The sequence below is a fragment of the Sabethes cyaneus genome, chromosome 1, assembly GCF_943734655.1.
Source record: "Sabethes cyaneus chromosome 1, idSabCyanKW18_F2, whole genome shotgun sequence".
NCBI lineage: Eukaryota > Metazoa > Arthropoda > Insecta > Diptera > Culicidae > Sabethes > Sabethes cyaneus.
In genome coordinates this window covers 8,005,712-8,023,291 of record NC_071353.1, presented here as the reverse complement: position 1 = coordinate 8,023,291, position 17,580 = coordinate 8,005,712, and the positions used below count along the sequence as shown (strand labels likewise).

Sequence of the window (17,580 nt, the reverse complement as noted above, 5' to 3'; positions counted from 1 at the left end):
AGAATGCGAACCATTTCATATTTGACGGGTTGATAGTTTTTTTACTTAATGAGAGCATACACGGGTAGAAATTTGATCTCCAAAACGAGCAAAATGACTCATGATTCCCGGTTTCTAGCTCATGATTTATGAAAATACACCATGAATAAAAATCATGATATCACGAGCTTCTTGCAGTACAACACAACGCAAAACTATGAACTATTATTCATGATTTTGTGCTGTCTGATACGGCAGTTCAGTCATGATTTGACATGAATTCACATTTCATGATTTCATGATTTCATTCATGGCATCAGAATCAAATTTCTTTCCGTGTATAAGGTGAGGATGAAAATATTGTTTATTCTGTCCGAGTTAAAATTGTATGAATTTTTGATGTTCATTTGCTTTTATTTGATAGATAAAATTCATCTCATTTCAACCCGGGTTGTTTGAACAAATTTATTATGCGATAAGCATCCATACCAATGTAAAAAAAATCCAACGAAAAATCAGTGAAACACGTCGAAGCTCTCTTCCTGTGCATATCTCATTGGCTCTCAGAAGCGAACCATCGAGCTGTCAAAACCTTGGTCAAAACTAACCATGCTCCCGAGCAGCGGTATTTTCGAAAAACCATCGAACTGTCAAATTTTAACCCAAAAGTTAAAAATTTCGCGAAATGGTTCACAGCCTTAAAGTAGGGTAGATTAACCTATAGTGGACCCTTTACCTATAATGAACCTCGGGTACAGTTTCGGCGGTTATTAGCTTGTGCTTCTTATTTCCGAGGATATATGACGTGAAACAGAAGGTACTAAACATACCACACAGTTCAGATTATAAAATTTTAGCTGAATTCAATGATTAACGCCTTAAAATCAACATTTTCATCAAGCTAGGGTTCATTTTATGGTTAACAATGCAAAATGTCGCCATTAGTGGACCCTCTTCATGCAAAATACACTAGAATTCCTACAATGGACCCGGTCACTATCCTATTGTAAACCACAAGGTCCATAAAATGAAAACGGACATTCCAATCTGTTTTAAAAAATGTGTAAAATATAGACATTTGCAACATAAATTGATATTTTTTAGATTTAATCGAAAGTTACTCGTATTGTACGTGCCATCGGTTGCATGTTTAGCGTGTCCAGTTTAAAATTATTCGTAGAAGAAAACTACTCAAGCACTAACTGGTCCACTAATGGGTAATTTACCCTATATCGAAATAATTGGTTAAAGACAAAAAATGGTCGCGCTCCTTTCTTTGACGGTGTACTTTCTGGACATCAAGTTCGTCTAGGTTAAATGTTCAAACGACAAAATCGATCGAAGAGAAGAATCAATTTTACACTTTTACAAAATTGTTTACTTTCAAGACATCAACTTGGTCCAGGTTTTATCCAAATAAATAAAGCCTGACCCATTGGGAAGGAAGGATTCCGTCATTTTTTTTTTTTGTTGTTGAAGCTTTTGCAACGAACGAGACACGAAAGCAAGCGATGCTGATCCCTTGCAATAAAATCCTGAGCCTGAACACCTTAGCGCTATTAACGAAAACTGAAAATAATAATGTACTTCATGAATGATTAGAAATAAATTAGGAACATTGACCATTGCGAAACAATTTCTAATTCTTGGCGATTTTAATGAAGACGTAGACAATCAGACATTGCTAACTGGCTCACAATACCTGACAGCAAAATCAGGAACAGCGAAACCAGTAAAGCATTTCTTGCAGCAACTGATCCGTAAGTTGATAAGCATTTCCTTTAACCAACGCAAATATGTAGAGATATAGCGCCCTACAGGCGTCAAACCGCTAAAATGTTTGCTGTAGACAAAAAAGGGGATCGGACAGACGTCAACAACTACCGTAGAATCTCGTGTTGTTGTGCCATTTCGAAGTTACTTGAGTTTGTAGTCATGACTCCCGCTGATATCACACTGTAAACAAAACTTGAGTGATGATCAACATGGATTCATCGCAGCTAGATCAACCACTACGAATCTCCTTTGTCTCATGTTGCGGAAAGCGTAGCGGATCGTGCTCGAACGGTCGTTATCTGTACTGATTTGTCTGTTGCGTTTGACAAAATCACTCATACTATTGCGATTGCTAAATTGGAAAGACCCGGTATCAGTAGCAGTATGTTGCGTTGGTTCAGTTCTTAGCTCGAAGGTCGTAAACAAAACTGATTGTGACAGGTTGCAGGTTTTCAGTCATATACGTTTCCGGCCTTGCTTGGAATCCCGCAAGGTAGTTACTTGAGACCGTTCATCTTCCTGTTATACTTCAATGATGTCAACCACGATCCTCGTTAAAGATCCTCCTATATTCTCCATTTCAAGGATGATGCAATTTGTCTTCAACGAGAGCTTGACACCTTTATGACTGTAATGTGAACTGCAAGCTCGTCAATCCTGAAAAATGCTCCATTTTTCATTTTGTCCTGTCATTTTTGACTTCAAGCTCCATGGTGCAGTAATCGAACGTGTCGACCGGAAGAAGGATCTCGGTGTTATTTTGGATAGTCAGCTATCGTTTAAACGGCATATTTTCTACATTGTGGAAAAGACATCTAGTACTTTTGGATTCGTCTTCCGCATCGCTAAGGGCTTCACTCCTGTTGACATATATTGCCTCAAGCCATGACTCTCAAATACGGTTCCATTGTCTGGCATCCATGTTACTACAACAGGATGGAAAGGATTGAGTCGGTTCCACGCCGCTACTTAAGCTTTGCTCTCTGTCGTATACTATGGCGAAACCCGTTCCAGTTGCCGAGTTATGATGCCGAATAATCCACTTGGAGACACTGTAGATACGAAGCAACATTGCAAGAGCTCTGTGTGCTGTCAATTGCATCGATTTCATTATGAAACATTGCGACGACGTCATGGTAATTTAATATTTCCATAAATAATTTCATGTCACCTGTATTTACACATATTTTTGAATGTTTAAGCATAAGGATAAAGCCGTTTGCGTGTAGAATAAAAATAAGCAACCCTAGGTGGGAACCCTGTAGAACTCCAACAACACAAATAAACTCCAAATTTGACACAAAGTATAATTTGGAAGCGAAAAATTTGTTTTCGGCTCGTAAAATATACCACAAACGATTTTAGAAGCCTTGGCTGCATTCCGTTTTTTGCAATTTCAAGAATATTGTACATATGCCGTAAAGTTTTTCTATATGTGACTGCCACAGTCGCTTAGCATTGCATGCTAAGTAGCAGGGAATGAAAAATCAGGAACGCACAGGAGACAAAGATATTGTCCCTACTTCAAAATGTTGTGACAATGTATGATGAAAGTTTGTCACTACTGCATGGAAGTTAGGACAATAACAAAATATCGTAGCTGTTTATCGTGGATACAGATGTTTCATGGCAACTACGTTGTTGCCTGCGAAAAAATTGTACGTCAGACTTTGGATCAAAGCAAGCTATTCATTTTCTTAAGGATTTTGCTGTTTGTCCCTTTTGTTCAAGTTGCTGATAAAGTGTTGTCTTAACCCAGCCGACTTGCGACATTTTTTTTTTGTTAGATTATAGTCACTTTAACACTTTAAGATCATTCGTGACTTCAACGGGGTTGGAATTTGGACCCGGGTCCTCGCCGTGAGTGGCATGAATGCTAACCAAAACACCAGGACTGACCCCTAGAGACATATTTTATTGTATTTACCTGCATCACCAACAGCAAGCGTTTGTTAGAGCGAGTGTGCGTCAAACTATGTTCTCACCGAAAGTTATCGTTCTCAGTGGTGCGACGGGACATTCATTTGTCCTATTATTTTGTTATCGTGATACATTCTGGTTGCTACGTATGTTTGTTTTATACGCAGAGAATAATTGGTTTATCGCTCTTGGTTTTTGTCGGTTATTTCTGCGTATGAACAATGATATTTTGATTCCCTGCTAACGGGACCTTACGGGAAGATAAAGATATAAAAACCAAATCTTAAAGTTGAAAAGCCAGGTTTTAAAAGTTCATAATTCATTCATTTATTAACGGATTGACAAGAGTTTCGCATCAATCGCAATTTTTCGGCGAAGTGATTAGCATAGAAGAAAAGAACATATTTCAATCGCTAACTCGATCTTGGGCCAAGTCAATTTCCCAGATGTTTCAGAAATCGTAAATCGCTTTCGACCTGGTCGAGCAATCTCGGTCGAGGCCCTTCTGCTCCTGGTCTCGTTGAGATTATTGAAGAGAACCGTGTAAGTCAGTTGGTAGTTCAAGAAAAATGCAATTGAATTCGATTCTCACGTGATTATTACTTTGCTCAATTATTATTTCCAGAGTAGATCCAAGCAAGTTTGAATCAGCTAAAGTATGCTACGGAACACATGTTTTCTACAGTATTTTTTCGAAAACAGTTGTGAGCTTTAATACAATTTCAGTACAATAATCGTACTTAGAACTAAGAAGCTGCGAACAGCACCCAAACTTGACTTGACGATCTGCTGATTAGACCTTCATAAGTAATCTATAGAGTAGTAAATAATGAAAAGATTTCATTTACCACCTAATGCACATCTGCCCAGAAACCAAAAGCTCAACTTTCGGACAGAGTTCGGTGCGTTGAACAATTACAAGCAAACCTACCCGTCCGAGCTATATGCAAATCAACAGTTCGAAGCTCAATCAACCCGCCCTGCCAATGATGGCCCGTAAGTCTTGGCCGATCTCAAGATTTATCCTACCGGTCACAGCAGAGCGCTAAGATTCTGTGACGGGCTCAACATGTACAACAGCGAAACAGCGGACAAACCGAACCCCCCCTCTTCCTGACCATCTCTGTCACGTCTTGATGAATTTCACGAACCGCGCCACGCCCTTGAGGCGTTCGTTTGGCTGCCAGTGTCGCCTGCGGCCAACCGTATGACGAAGGGTTCTCCTGTCTTCCATCGTCCCGTCACCGCATGCACCATTCCCGATAATCACCAGTGCATCTTTGTTCTCTTCGGTGTTCTAATTTATAGAGAAGTCGAATGCACATATAATTATAGACATCGAAAGGCGAACGAAGCGCGTGCGTGTGTGCGTGTGCATGTCCGTATAACAGGAGCGCTGCGATGCACAAAAACTGCAACCACATATATGTATCTGGTTGGCAACTCTCGATCGGCCTCTACCCGGGATCCTTCCAACGTTCGCTTACCGCGATACCGTCTCAGCCGTAAAACAAAAGCGAACAAGCTGAACCGTCATCATTGTCTGCCGAAAATGCAATTACATAACATATGTATATAATGCTATACATGAATGTATGTTTAGGGTGATTTCTTAGCTGCGTACAATAAAAAAAATGCTAAACATCTTAATTATTTTGTTTGCTCATTACTTGTAAAAAACCTATCCTATTTATCGGTTGAAGAAATTATTGATTCGAATGCATTCGATGTTTTCATGGCTGGCAATAACTCCAGCCATTATTTCGATCAAGCATTAATTTTTATCAGCAGTATTTGCAATGCTGCACTGCTGCAATGAACGAACGCAGACAATCGGGATACTCTAAGCACTTACCTAGGGCAGGATCTAGTACGGCTTGCGCGGCTTGTTCCTCACCGACCGGTGTTTTCAGCCACATCTTTTTCAGCTTCATCGCTACCGGGGAATCTTCGGACGTGGCCACTGCAAAGCAAGAGAAAAAAAATAATGATCGATTATTAGCCACGTTCGTATTAAACCAGCTTAGGTGAAATGACCCGGCATACAATTTTATTCGAGGAAAGGAATCTGCAATCGCGTCTGCACGCTTTCAGGTTCGTTATTAAAACTCAAGTTCTCAACGATCTCAAAGATACATATAACTAACGTTGGAAACCAATCAAACATCACTGAAACAATTCGATTATACCTTGCCCCAAAATTTACATCACTTCAAAAATCCACCATCTATACCAATTGGAAGTCGAAATTTCTCCTGAACACACCCTGAACATTCCCGAAAAAGCCAACAAAATTCTCTTCAACAAACGACTACCAACCGACCCAGTCCAGTTCAAAGTAGACACGGTAGGTAGGTTCACAATTTCGGGAGAAGAATTTAATATGCTCAAACGAATCTATTCTTTAATTAATTATTCGCTTCGCATCTGTGAGCTTTCTCGTCTATTGGTCATCCCGGTCGGACATGACTTGCACTGTACGCTGCTGCTGCTGCTGCTGCTGCATCACAGTGCAATGTGCATCGCACTGGCTCCCGGTTCCTCCCACGTTGCCATGTGGATCAGGTACAAATCAGTGTGGCAGGACAGCACGCACAGCAGGTGTACCTACCTAGTCGGTACCGGGACGGAAGCGGAAACCACCCGAAACGAACATCCATGGCAAGCTTGCCGGATACGTACACATACACTGATGACCACCGCCATAGTAAGTGCACAGTGCGTACGTGTGCTGTGCTTCGGATTCGCACAAAAAATCACTCCGATACGGAATTATTTTGTTTATTGTGCATACAAAGCCCGAGCAAATGCGAGTGGGATGGCGCGCGTCAAGCTTCCGGGATCGGTAGGACTCGGCCCGTATTTTTACTGCTAGATAAAGGCCAGTTTAGAAGTTCGCATCCGTTGCGGCATAAGCTTGGGTAAAAGGCGGCACGGTGCTCTCGAGCCTATATGTATAATTTGGAAATTCTCATCTCTTGATATGTTTATACGCACAAAAGCGGCCGAGTGCCGAGTGAGAGGCATGGTGATAGCAGCACCGGAAGAAGACAGATAGAAAGCTCAGTAACATCACCTAGGAACATATCATAGACCGGATGTGCAACGCCGAAAGTGCATCAGCCTGTTGTCTCCCTCGCCTTCTCACTTTCTCTGATGTATGGCAGTGAGGTGCATTCTATGGTTGAAACAGGAATTAACGAAACTCCATGCATCAATCCACCGAAATCCTGACGGGGCCGAAGCCGGAGCAGTTACAGCAGAAATTTAATAGAATATGAGCTATATACAAGTTTGGTGTTGCTGATAGAGGCATTGGTGCCGTCGGGGTCCTAAAACGAACTATAGGGTTGTTGTTTGATGCATCCCGACTAAAATATCAGCTGCAAACAAACGCGATTAGGTATACTGCAGTATATCATTTCATAGATACCTTTATAGGTACTATTGAACAATGATTTTAAGCTACATTGTAAAATAGGAATGTCCGTGCGTATGTGTGACGTGTACTGGTGTAACGTTTCCCATGCTCACGCACTTCTCAGAGACGGCTGAATTGATTTATATCACTTTAAGCACTAGGCCACATAATTGTGCAGGTGAGTTCTTTTGTGATAAATGAAGGATTTCATGCCAACTCGTCTATGGGGTTGGCAGCACCCTCTCAGATTTTAATTAAACTTTGTGTGTGTAAAGAGTTCATGTAGATAAACAACTTTGCATACTTAGTTTTTCGAAAATTGGTCTGGACTAACTTTTGGAAAGGGCTTAATTGTTTTTCTCTTTTTTATTATAAAAAATATAACTCGAAAATCATAGGACCTACAACCAAATATCTATGGGTGACTTTTAAAAAGTCTTCTGAATTTTCATAGAAAATACTGAAAAAAAAAATTATTTTTTACACTGAGAAAAAAGCATTTTAAAAACTAAAAATCGATTTTCCAAAAAAAAAACATCTTAGAAATTGATGAATTTTTTTTTCGAAGATAGATAAGGCCATTGCAAATCATTTCAAGTTTTTGTCAACCCCCACCCCTCCCCCTTGGAAATTGGCTTGAAAAATCGGGGGGCAAAAAAATAATTTGTAGGATATGAGTTAAATTTTTTTATAAAATCAATTAGGCTTATGCAAATTTGAAAAAAAGTTTATGTCCTGGTCTCAAAATATTGTTGAAGGGGGGGGGGGGGGGGCACAAAAAAAATAATAACATCAAACCTTCAATAACTAATCGTATATTTTTCCATATTATCAAAGATTTAATACAGATATTTTGTACAATACTTAAATTTTAGTTCAAATCGAACCAAACTTCGATATTTTTCGAACCAAACACATAAAGTAAGGATCCTGGTAGAGATGAACCAGTTTGATCTTAGCGTGAAAATGACAGTTTAAGTCCCTACCACTTTTCTACTTGAAACGCATATACTGTGCTACCGACATGTTTTAAGAAAACAAATCTCTGAGACTATTCACGTTTGAACCCGCTTATTCCTTGGTCAACCTTTTAGTCATGAATATCAGGCCGTTCATTCCTCTGTTGATGCTTGTTCTCCTACAATAACGTGTTCACCTTTGTATATTAAAGATGCAAACCGTTTCGTAAATTTAGAGTTTCGAACAGTTCTGTGACCTCCCTGCATGCATCCAATTCATGGTAAAGAACTATATCTCTGTGAATACGTTCCTAATATCCAAAATTAGGGTACGTACTTGGACACTTAACTGAATAAAACAACCAATTTGAAGCTCCTCAAGCACCAATAGCTAATATTCCGAAGTGTCTAATTTGTCATGTTTCTATCTATTCTATTCTAGTACCTATGACGGGAAAAAGCAATCCAACTGCAATTCAGAGTTTCTCCGTCAAAAGCGGTACCGAATTTCACTCAAATATTGTTTGATTGATTTTTGCTTCAATCTAATTCGGTTCTTTTAAAACGAGTTTAATTAAAATGGAACGAACGAGCGAACGCAAAATAGTCGCCTGTGACTTGCAGTAGAAACCATACTAGTTAGTTGGTGAAAGAAAGTTGATCAATACTAAGGGGATAATTGCTTTGACTTTGCACATATTGGATAATTTATAGATGTAAACTCGTTGAACTGTAAAAAATCTGCTTTTCACTAAAGAATGCAACATAAAAATGTAACACTTTATTTTTTTGCCCCTTCACATTTCGGAAATTTTTGAAGGGGGGGCGACATAAACTTTTTTTCAAATTTGTATAAGCCTTATCTTTGGGCTCTACAGTCTAAAAATCTTGAAAAACGAGTGTACGAGTTGAGTTAACGCTTCTAGCATTAAATAGAAATGGAAATTCAAACAGCGGAATTTCCGAAAATCGGCCAAAAAAATTTTCTTTCGTTTTTGTCTTTTTTTCGTAGATTTTTGCATTGAAATTAACAACGAATATATTAAAAGCAAGAATAGATGTGGTTTGAACGTTTAAACTTAAAATAAAAATGTCTAAAATACAAATATTTTTTTTGCTCGATTAAAAAATTCTCTTCGTTTTTTTTTTTCGCTCCCCCCCCCTTAAGTGGCCCAACACCGGAGAGACAAAAACTTTTTAAAATATTTGTAATGGCCTAATTAATTAAAAAACAGAGATTTTTTTTAATCACGCAAAAAAATTTTTAAAATTAAGATTTTTAGAAATTTTAACTTGAAGTTTAATCGTGAAACCCTAATCTATTCTTGCTTTTCATATATACGTTATCATTTTCCATGCAAAAACCTTCCAAAATGGAGCCAAAATCTAAAAAAAAAAAATTTGCCGATTTTCGGAAATTACATTATTTGTACTTCCACTGTTGTTTCGTGCTAGAAGTGTTAACACTCCCGTAAACTCCTTGTTCGAGTTCTTTAGGCTGTAAAACCACAAATAATAGATTTTGCACAAAAAATTTTAAAGTTTAGTTTTAAAGTTTAACAAATTTTTTTTTGTCCCCCGATTTTTAGAGCCAATTCTGAAGGGCGAGGGGACAAAAACATTAAAAATAATTTGCAATGGCCTTATATGGTATACAATTCTTCCATACATCACAAAATGGGCATATTTAAGGGAAAAAAGTTTTTCTAACAAAAACTTTTTCCGGAAATAAAGGTATTTCAGTATTTTCGAACATTATAGCACCTACAAAAAAATGACGTATGGGTGACTTTTAAAAATTTGCTGAATTTTCATAAAAAAATACTGGAAAAAACAAAAATCATTTCTACACTGATAAAAAAAGCATTCTAAAAACTAAAATTCGATTTTCTTAAAAAGCACATCTCGGAAATTGATGAAATTTGTTTTGAAGGTAGATATTTATATGGCCTACAAGTCTTTTATATATTGCAAAATGGACATATTTAAGGGATGAAAGATTTTCTAACAAAAACTTTTTCAATTCCTTCCTAGAAAAAAAGGTATAAATAGGTACAAGTTTTTGTTAGAAAACTTCCCTATGTCCATTTTACAATACATGAGAGACTTATAGGCCATATCTACCGTCAGAACAAATTTCATCAATTTCCGAGATGGGCATTTTTAGAAAATCAAATTTTAGTTTTTAAAATGCTTTTTTTATCAGTGTGGAAATGATTTTTATTTTTTTCAGTATTTTTTTATGAAAATTTTGTAAAAGTCACTCATACATCATTTTTTGTAGGTGCAATAATTTTCAAAATTACTTGAATACCTTTTTTCTGGAAAGGACTTAAAAAAGTTTTTGTTAGAAAAACTTTTTTCCCTTAAATATGCCCATGATGTATGGAAGAATTGTAGGCCATATAATCATCTATCTTTAGAAAAAATTTCATCAATTTCTGAAATTACCTTTTTAGGAAAATCAATTTTTAGTTTTTAAAATGCTTTTTTCTCAGTGTAGAAATTAATTTTTTTTCAGTGTTTTTTATTAAAATTCAGAAGATTTTCTAAAAGTCACCCATAGATTATTTTTGTAGGTTTTATTCGAGTTATATATTTTTTATTTTACTTGAGCGCCTATTCCCCAAGTAAGGGGCGGCTCAAACAGCGTCTGTTCTGTAGCAAGTGGCTGAATGCCCAAAACACGACGTAAAAATTATTATCTCATCTATGGCCCAAGGGTCATAAACTTTGCCGCGGCCAACTTCTAGATACTGTTGAATGGAAATTTCCTACGAATGACCGAAATAACGAATAGTATAATAGATCTAAAGACCGAATCGCAAATGGCCAAAACGCGAATGGCCGAAGGTCATATTCGGCCGAAAATATTCGCGGTCTTTAAGCTGCATGTAGGGTCTTGGGTATATACTGTCCTTACTCACTAAAAGATAATCTCTACTAGTGAGTAAACCTAGGAAAACGCATGCACATAAATAGAAGTAGCCGGCGGTTCCTAAATAATCTAGAAACATTTGTTACTAACACGGTAAATAGAGTAAGGAGGAATAAAAGTGCGATGCGGGTAAAAGTGCGATTCGATGATTTATCGGTGCAGATTCCGAGTAAATTGACTACATTGGCATGGATGGGTGACTACTTTGACAGCTTAAATCTAACGTAAACTTTGGTTGCATACGAAGCATAGTTTCTGAGTTTTGTGCAAATGTTATTTTAGGACATTTTTGATGTATTTTTTCGTTATACGGCAAATACAATATCAACAGGAGGATATTACTTGTTTTTGTAAATTTGTAGCAGCGTTTTACATCACTCCATATCTGTTTTGAGAATATGGTGAAAAGAATTTACAAAATATATTTCGCTTTTCCGTAATTTAATCTAACCCCTTCAAGCGCCTAGCGGGGTAAAAGTGCGATTCACGGACGATGCAAAAATGTATAACTAATTATATACAGCTTTAGGCACTATATTACAGATACTAGAAATAGAAGATCTGCGGAAAACTGTATACTCTACAGATGTTGGCTGAAGGAAACCAATGTTTTTCCACTGATGAAACAAAAAACAAACGTTTGGAAAAGATTCGATCCAACGGAGGCTACAATACACCAGCGCAAGACAGGAAAGATGCAAATTGAGAATATTCCTTACCGCAACATAACGCAGATTGAAGATAATATGGTTTTGTTAGCTACTGTTGTGCTAATTTCATGGATTCGAGTTACGCAATTTTGCCCCACGGTGTTCGCACTTTGGCCCCGCTAGTGGGGTAAAAGTGCGAATCGGCACTTGATCAGAAGAAAGAAGAATTTATTTTGCAAAACACTATTACCACAGATGATTTATAGTTGAATGTGAAGACATTGAGTTACTGCATCACTATAAAATATATTATGTTGTTGTCCTACTTTATATCTTACGAAAATTGATGACAACTTCAAACATCGCACTTATGCCCCGCCCTACTCTATATCTCGCGCTTTAAGATGAGCGTAACTTATTTGCGTTTAAGGGAAAAAAGAAGTATTAATCATCTATATTCTACTGTTTGTACTATAATTACCTAAATAAAAAACAGTTGCAGTTTTTCTGAGACAAAAGTCTAAAATTTATGAAATGCTTTTTTCCTTTTTAATATTTTTCTAAACCGTTCATTATTTGATATTTTTTTAATGCACGAAAATATCTTTTAATTATTTTGATCATAGCTTTACCAGCTTACAAAGCAAAGCTATGGGTATAAACGTCCTTAAGAACGACTTTATCGACCGACTTTGCAGCCGGTTATTAGAGTACAGGACAATTGCGGGGCTAGTGCAAGGATTTTACTGATTCTATACCAGCATCGCCAAATCGAGATTCGAACGTACGACGACTGGCTTGTTAGGCCAGCATCGTACCCCGGAGCTAACTGGGCGGAGCCAACATTGACCCTAAAAACAATATTATTATCAAAATTATTGGAGAGAATAGCTTCCGACGAGATTCAGTAGGAATTCGGCCTTTTGTGATTCGGTCAAAAAGGAGTTCGGCCTTACGTATTTCGACCAAATAAAATTTCGGCCTTCTGTGACAGTTGGTGACATCCGACTGCACCCAAATCTCGTTTTACGTCCACTATTGGGGGGACGTAAAAAAAGAAAACGGTAATTCAAATTTTGGACGTAAACCGAGAGGACGTGGATGGACGTAATTGATGAACGAGATTCTAGTGTATTTGGACTTCGATTATTTATTATTCGGCCATTTGTGTTTCGCCAATTCGGTACCAACCAGCCCGTTGAATGGAGAGGTTAACGCAGAGATCAGCAGGAACAGAATAAGACATGGGAGCTATGGCCAAGCTGTAGAGCCTCCAACGCAGGAGGAAATTAAGAAGGCAATCAGGGGGATGAAAAACAATAAAGTTACTCAGAACAACAGTATCCCGGCTGAATTTCTAAAAGCGAGGAGCGAATGGCTCTACGGAAGAATAAATGGTCATTTGGCTTTTTTTTCAAAAAGGACATCGACTCGAGTGTAAACACCATCGAGGTATTACATTGCTCTCGGTATAAGGTGCTCTCCCGTATCCTGTTGTGCAGAAAAGGGGTGAAAAACACCAACACTCAAACACGAATTATAAGCAGTTTGCTTACTCTATAGTGATACTGCAAAAATAAAGAAAGTGCGGAATACAACGCTTAGACGATATCACAATAAATCAAAATACTGATCGTAATAATACTGTTCATACAGAAAATAAATCCTGTTCTGCAGACTGAGACCGTTTACGAAGTCCTTCGACAGTAAGTCGAAAAGTTCTGGAAGTACAGCTTGCAGACTCATCATCTATTTGTGGATTGTAAGGCGGCGTACAATTCAGTCAAACGAAATGAGCCGTGGTAGATAATGCTAGATCATGGTTTTTTTTCAACGAAACTAATTACATGCTACTACTAGTTTCAACTTTTTTCTTTTTCCAACGACGTATGGCAGTCGGCTTACTTTTTCTGTTGGGGAAGAATAAATGCTTACAGGGACATAAATGACTAAAACTTTTTTTAATTTCATTATTTTGCTACTAATTTTGTAATGATCCGACCACGGAAAGTGACCGAAAAACGATCATACACATAAGCATACCAGTGCGGCGTGGAACATCCTCGACGGAATAAAACACCACTCCTGAAAAACCACAATTTTCAAACTTTATGTACTTTTTTATCGGAAACTACACAACGTATTGGAACAAACTTTTTTTTTTGTTTTGTCGGTAAGAGCTTGGCAAAGACTTTTATAACTTTTGAGTTTTGTAAACGAAATACGGCTTGAGAAAAACAAAAAAGAAGAAGAAAAGATGGCTGAAAAAATACAATTTTGTCTTTTTTTTCTTTTTTTTCTGGTTGTGTTTCGTTTACATCAAAAGTTATCAACAAAATTTGATATAAAAAAATAAAGAAATTTTGAAGAGTTCTAGTCGTTTATGTCCCCTTAATGCGGAAAATGTAGATTCAGGCAAACTGAAAAGTTCTTGATATTAGGCCAAAATTATAGACTTAGCGAAAGTAAGAGGCAAACACACAGCTCTTAATCTCCAGTCGAGTGTGTTGTTTAACCAATTACACCACTAAGCTGTCTGTACTCTGTGATCTAATATTAAGATTTTGTTGACGCTTCGCTCTCATCTTCGCTAAGTCTACATAAGGCCACTGCAAATTATTTTTAAAGCTTTTGTCACCGTTAACAAGTTTTTCCTCCTCAATAGCTTGAGTTCGCACTAAAATGTGCTTTAAGCTGAATTTTTTTTTTATTATTTTATATTTGATAAGCACCCACTTATCCTCTTTATTAGAAAATCGTTTGATCGTTAGTTGTGCAATATCGGTAATAAGAGTTCCTGGTAAAACTAAAATCTTTTTTTATAAATTTTCAACTGGTCTAGTGAAAAAGCAAAAATGGCAGCTGCAGCAGGAAAGGGAAACCTGCCCGGGCCGGTGCTGTCATTGCTATTTGCAAACCAGAGATGTCGCTGACAATGGCCCCAGTGGAGACTTCACGATTGCTGCTGCAGCACTACAGGATTTGCAATAACAATACAACATAATGGAAATATACAATTGATGCAATGGTTCTGCATACTGCGTGCGTGGGTGGTGGCTTTTGCTACACCTTGTCACGACTGATATATGAAGGACCAACCAACCAACCTGTATCGAGCGTTCCACAAGAGCCATCCGATGGTAATTGGATTTTGCATTCGCGATAATTACATATGAAGAAGAAGAACAAGAACGTTGCATACGCAGTTTCATTGAAGCGCCGGTCTATGAAACGGAAGAAGGAGATCAGACAGACCGTCGAGTGGAGTGAGGGGTGTTATAAGCAAAAGTGCACCGAATTCCTTTTTATCTGAATTAGAGTTCCCATGGTTACTCGCCATTGAATGCACCGTGCAACCTGGCGGCAGCTGTGGCAAGCGCAGTGTATGAACGAACACACCGACGACTACGTACACAAAAGCTGCACAACCGTTCGACACAAGAACCGACGGAACGAATGAAACGAATGAAATGTTGGTCAGGTGCCGTCCTGAGGTCCTCACAGCACAACAGAAGGCATAATGCATTTATTTCACGGTTTCCTCAATTTATACAAACGGTATCGCATTCTACAGTTTTCAGTCAAAACATGCAAATGCTGCGATCCTTCGAATAGGAACAACGGTGCACCAGATCGACGATGTGCACAGCACAGTATATGAAACAGCCGCCCAGAGTCAGAAGCATTATAACGAGCTTTTAACTAGAAAGCCTGGCTAGCTGGCTAGCAGTTGGAATGGGAACTGCAACGGGCAACGACTGCCAGCCAGGAAGGATAGGAAGTATGTTTCAACCGCGACTTTTGCCTGTACCGTAACCGTTACGTCTGTCCCTTACTTGATCTGGCTGCTGGTGAGTCTCGACAGAAGGTGGTCAAGAAACATTCGCCAATATTCCCGAACAGAACTCCTCCTTGGATACATGACAAGGTCTCAAGAGCTAATCACAAAACAACCATAGTTGACGCTATATCACACCTCTATCAGCTTCGACTGACAAAGGATTTTCGAGCATCCCTGGTCCACAGCGAACCGCTGCAAGTTTACGAGGACGATACAAAACCGGAAGCATAAGCACGCGCGAATCGTTTCCAAGCCGTTCCATAGATGCAAGAGATGTCATTATTTTCCACCGCACCACACCGCCACCGGCGCATCGTGCCCAGTCACACCGTGCCGCCGTTTCGGAAAACCAACCCGAACGCGTACACTACACCAATATTTATTTATTTGTTTTGCTTTTTCATTTTCGAACCTGTTTCTTCCAAATTTTTGGATGACTGGCTTTTTCGTTAGAGGTATTGCTCTGCAACAGATTTCCGGAAATGTAGGTACCAGCGGATACCAAGCCAACACATACTGGGTAGTAAACGGGAAATGGTATCTTTTAACACCGGTTTGGTGTTCAGTTCAGAAGGGTGGGTGGTAACGGTTGGGAAGAAGAAAATTGTTACAATATCCTTACCGCGAAAGCAAGTTGTTGCATCGTTATTTTATTGATGTTTTCCTTTTTTTATGAAATCATTTTTATGATGATTTTATTTAAATAATGATGAGAGATTATTATGTCGATATTACTGGTGCTTTATTGCATCAGTTGAAAGTATGTGAAACGCGTGAAATATTCATTAGAATCAATATTCATAAGTCCGTTATAGCCAGAATAATGCTAGCCTGAGGCAAGGAAAACCACAGATGTATTGTACAGGTAACGTGAAATTCGGACACGATGTTATTAGTTGAAGCTAAACTACCTTATGGAATAAATTCCGGTTCCTAAAGATTAGAAGCACCAATTATTTTGTTGTTGTCAAAAATGTCTTCCATTAGAAAAAGGAAAAATATATTGCCGAAATATAGATCAACTGGCAGCAACAAATTGTTTTGCTACTTACAGTTTGACTGAAAAGTGTAAAATTTTTCCACAGTTAAGTTTAGTTACAGACTAATGATTAGAAACGACCGATTGCCGTTCTATCAGGACATCAACTTTGAGTAGATTATAAGAAATTAAATAATTAATATATTATAGTAGAATAAAGTAATGAAACAAAGCTGTTGATAGTATCCAAACAGAACGGGATAAAGCATGAATGGGAGAGAGCGGAAAATTAGGTAAGGGAGGGCCATTGAAGCAACGCTTTAGAAGGGTAAAGAGGAACGATACATAACTTCTTAGGCATTGCTTCTATTATCCTTCCTTACCTGATTTTCGGCTTTTTCTCCTTCACGCCTTGTCCCGTTCTGTTTGAACACTATCAACATTTTTGTTTCATTACTTCCTTCTACCGTCCCCTCCGTCGATTACAAAAAACAACCGTTATAAACATAAACAATTCACCATTCAATTCTGTTACCACATATTCAATTTGATGTCTTAGTAGTAAAACGTACGGTACTTTAATTTTTCTGCAACAAATATTACAATCTTACTACTGATACACATATCGTAACTACAAAGGTCTATGACGAGAAATTTGAAATTAACGTGGAATGTGCAGAATCAATTATGCAGTTCTCATCAGTGAATGCTTTCAAAAATAGGCCAAATCACAGCAAATACTATTATTCTAACTAGATTATATGATAATTGAATAACCACAAGTTAGCCAGTCAACCTTTCGTATCAAAAACTTCACTCTTAGCGCAAACCGTCTCCCCATGATTGACCCCACAGAAAAGCAAAACATAACCTTGCACTTAGACACCCACCTTTTTTCGGCAGCATTCATTCGTTCCGCCGGGAATCGAATGAGTCCCACGCGGGTACATTCTTATTTTCGCACGAAATAGACGCCGGGTAGAATGATCGGTTCTCTCCGGGCGACTCCTCTAACGGATTAAAAAAAACCTGTACCAAGACAGCTCCTAACAAATAACCTCTCCCTTCAATTTGGACGAATTTTCCGACAAGGCGCGTGCTTCGTTTTCTTCTTCAC

The 17,580-nt window shown here is 38.2% G+C and overlaps 1 protein-coding gene across 1 annotated transcript in view; it reads right to left on the bottom strand.

Annotated features, from left to right (window-relative positions):
* LOC128740027 (metastasis-associated protein MTA1) overlaps positions 1 to 17,580 on the bottom strand; it is a 140,163-nt gene that overhangs the window by 65,758 nt on the left and 56,825 nt on the right. The window contains exon 3 of the mRNA XM_053835536.1: positions 5,531 to 5,638. Coding sequence (XP_053691511.1) covers positions 5,531 to 5,638 — 108 coding nt within the window. The remainder of the gene's footprint in view (positions 1 to 5,530; positions 5,639 to 17,580) is intronic.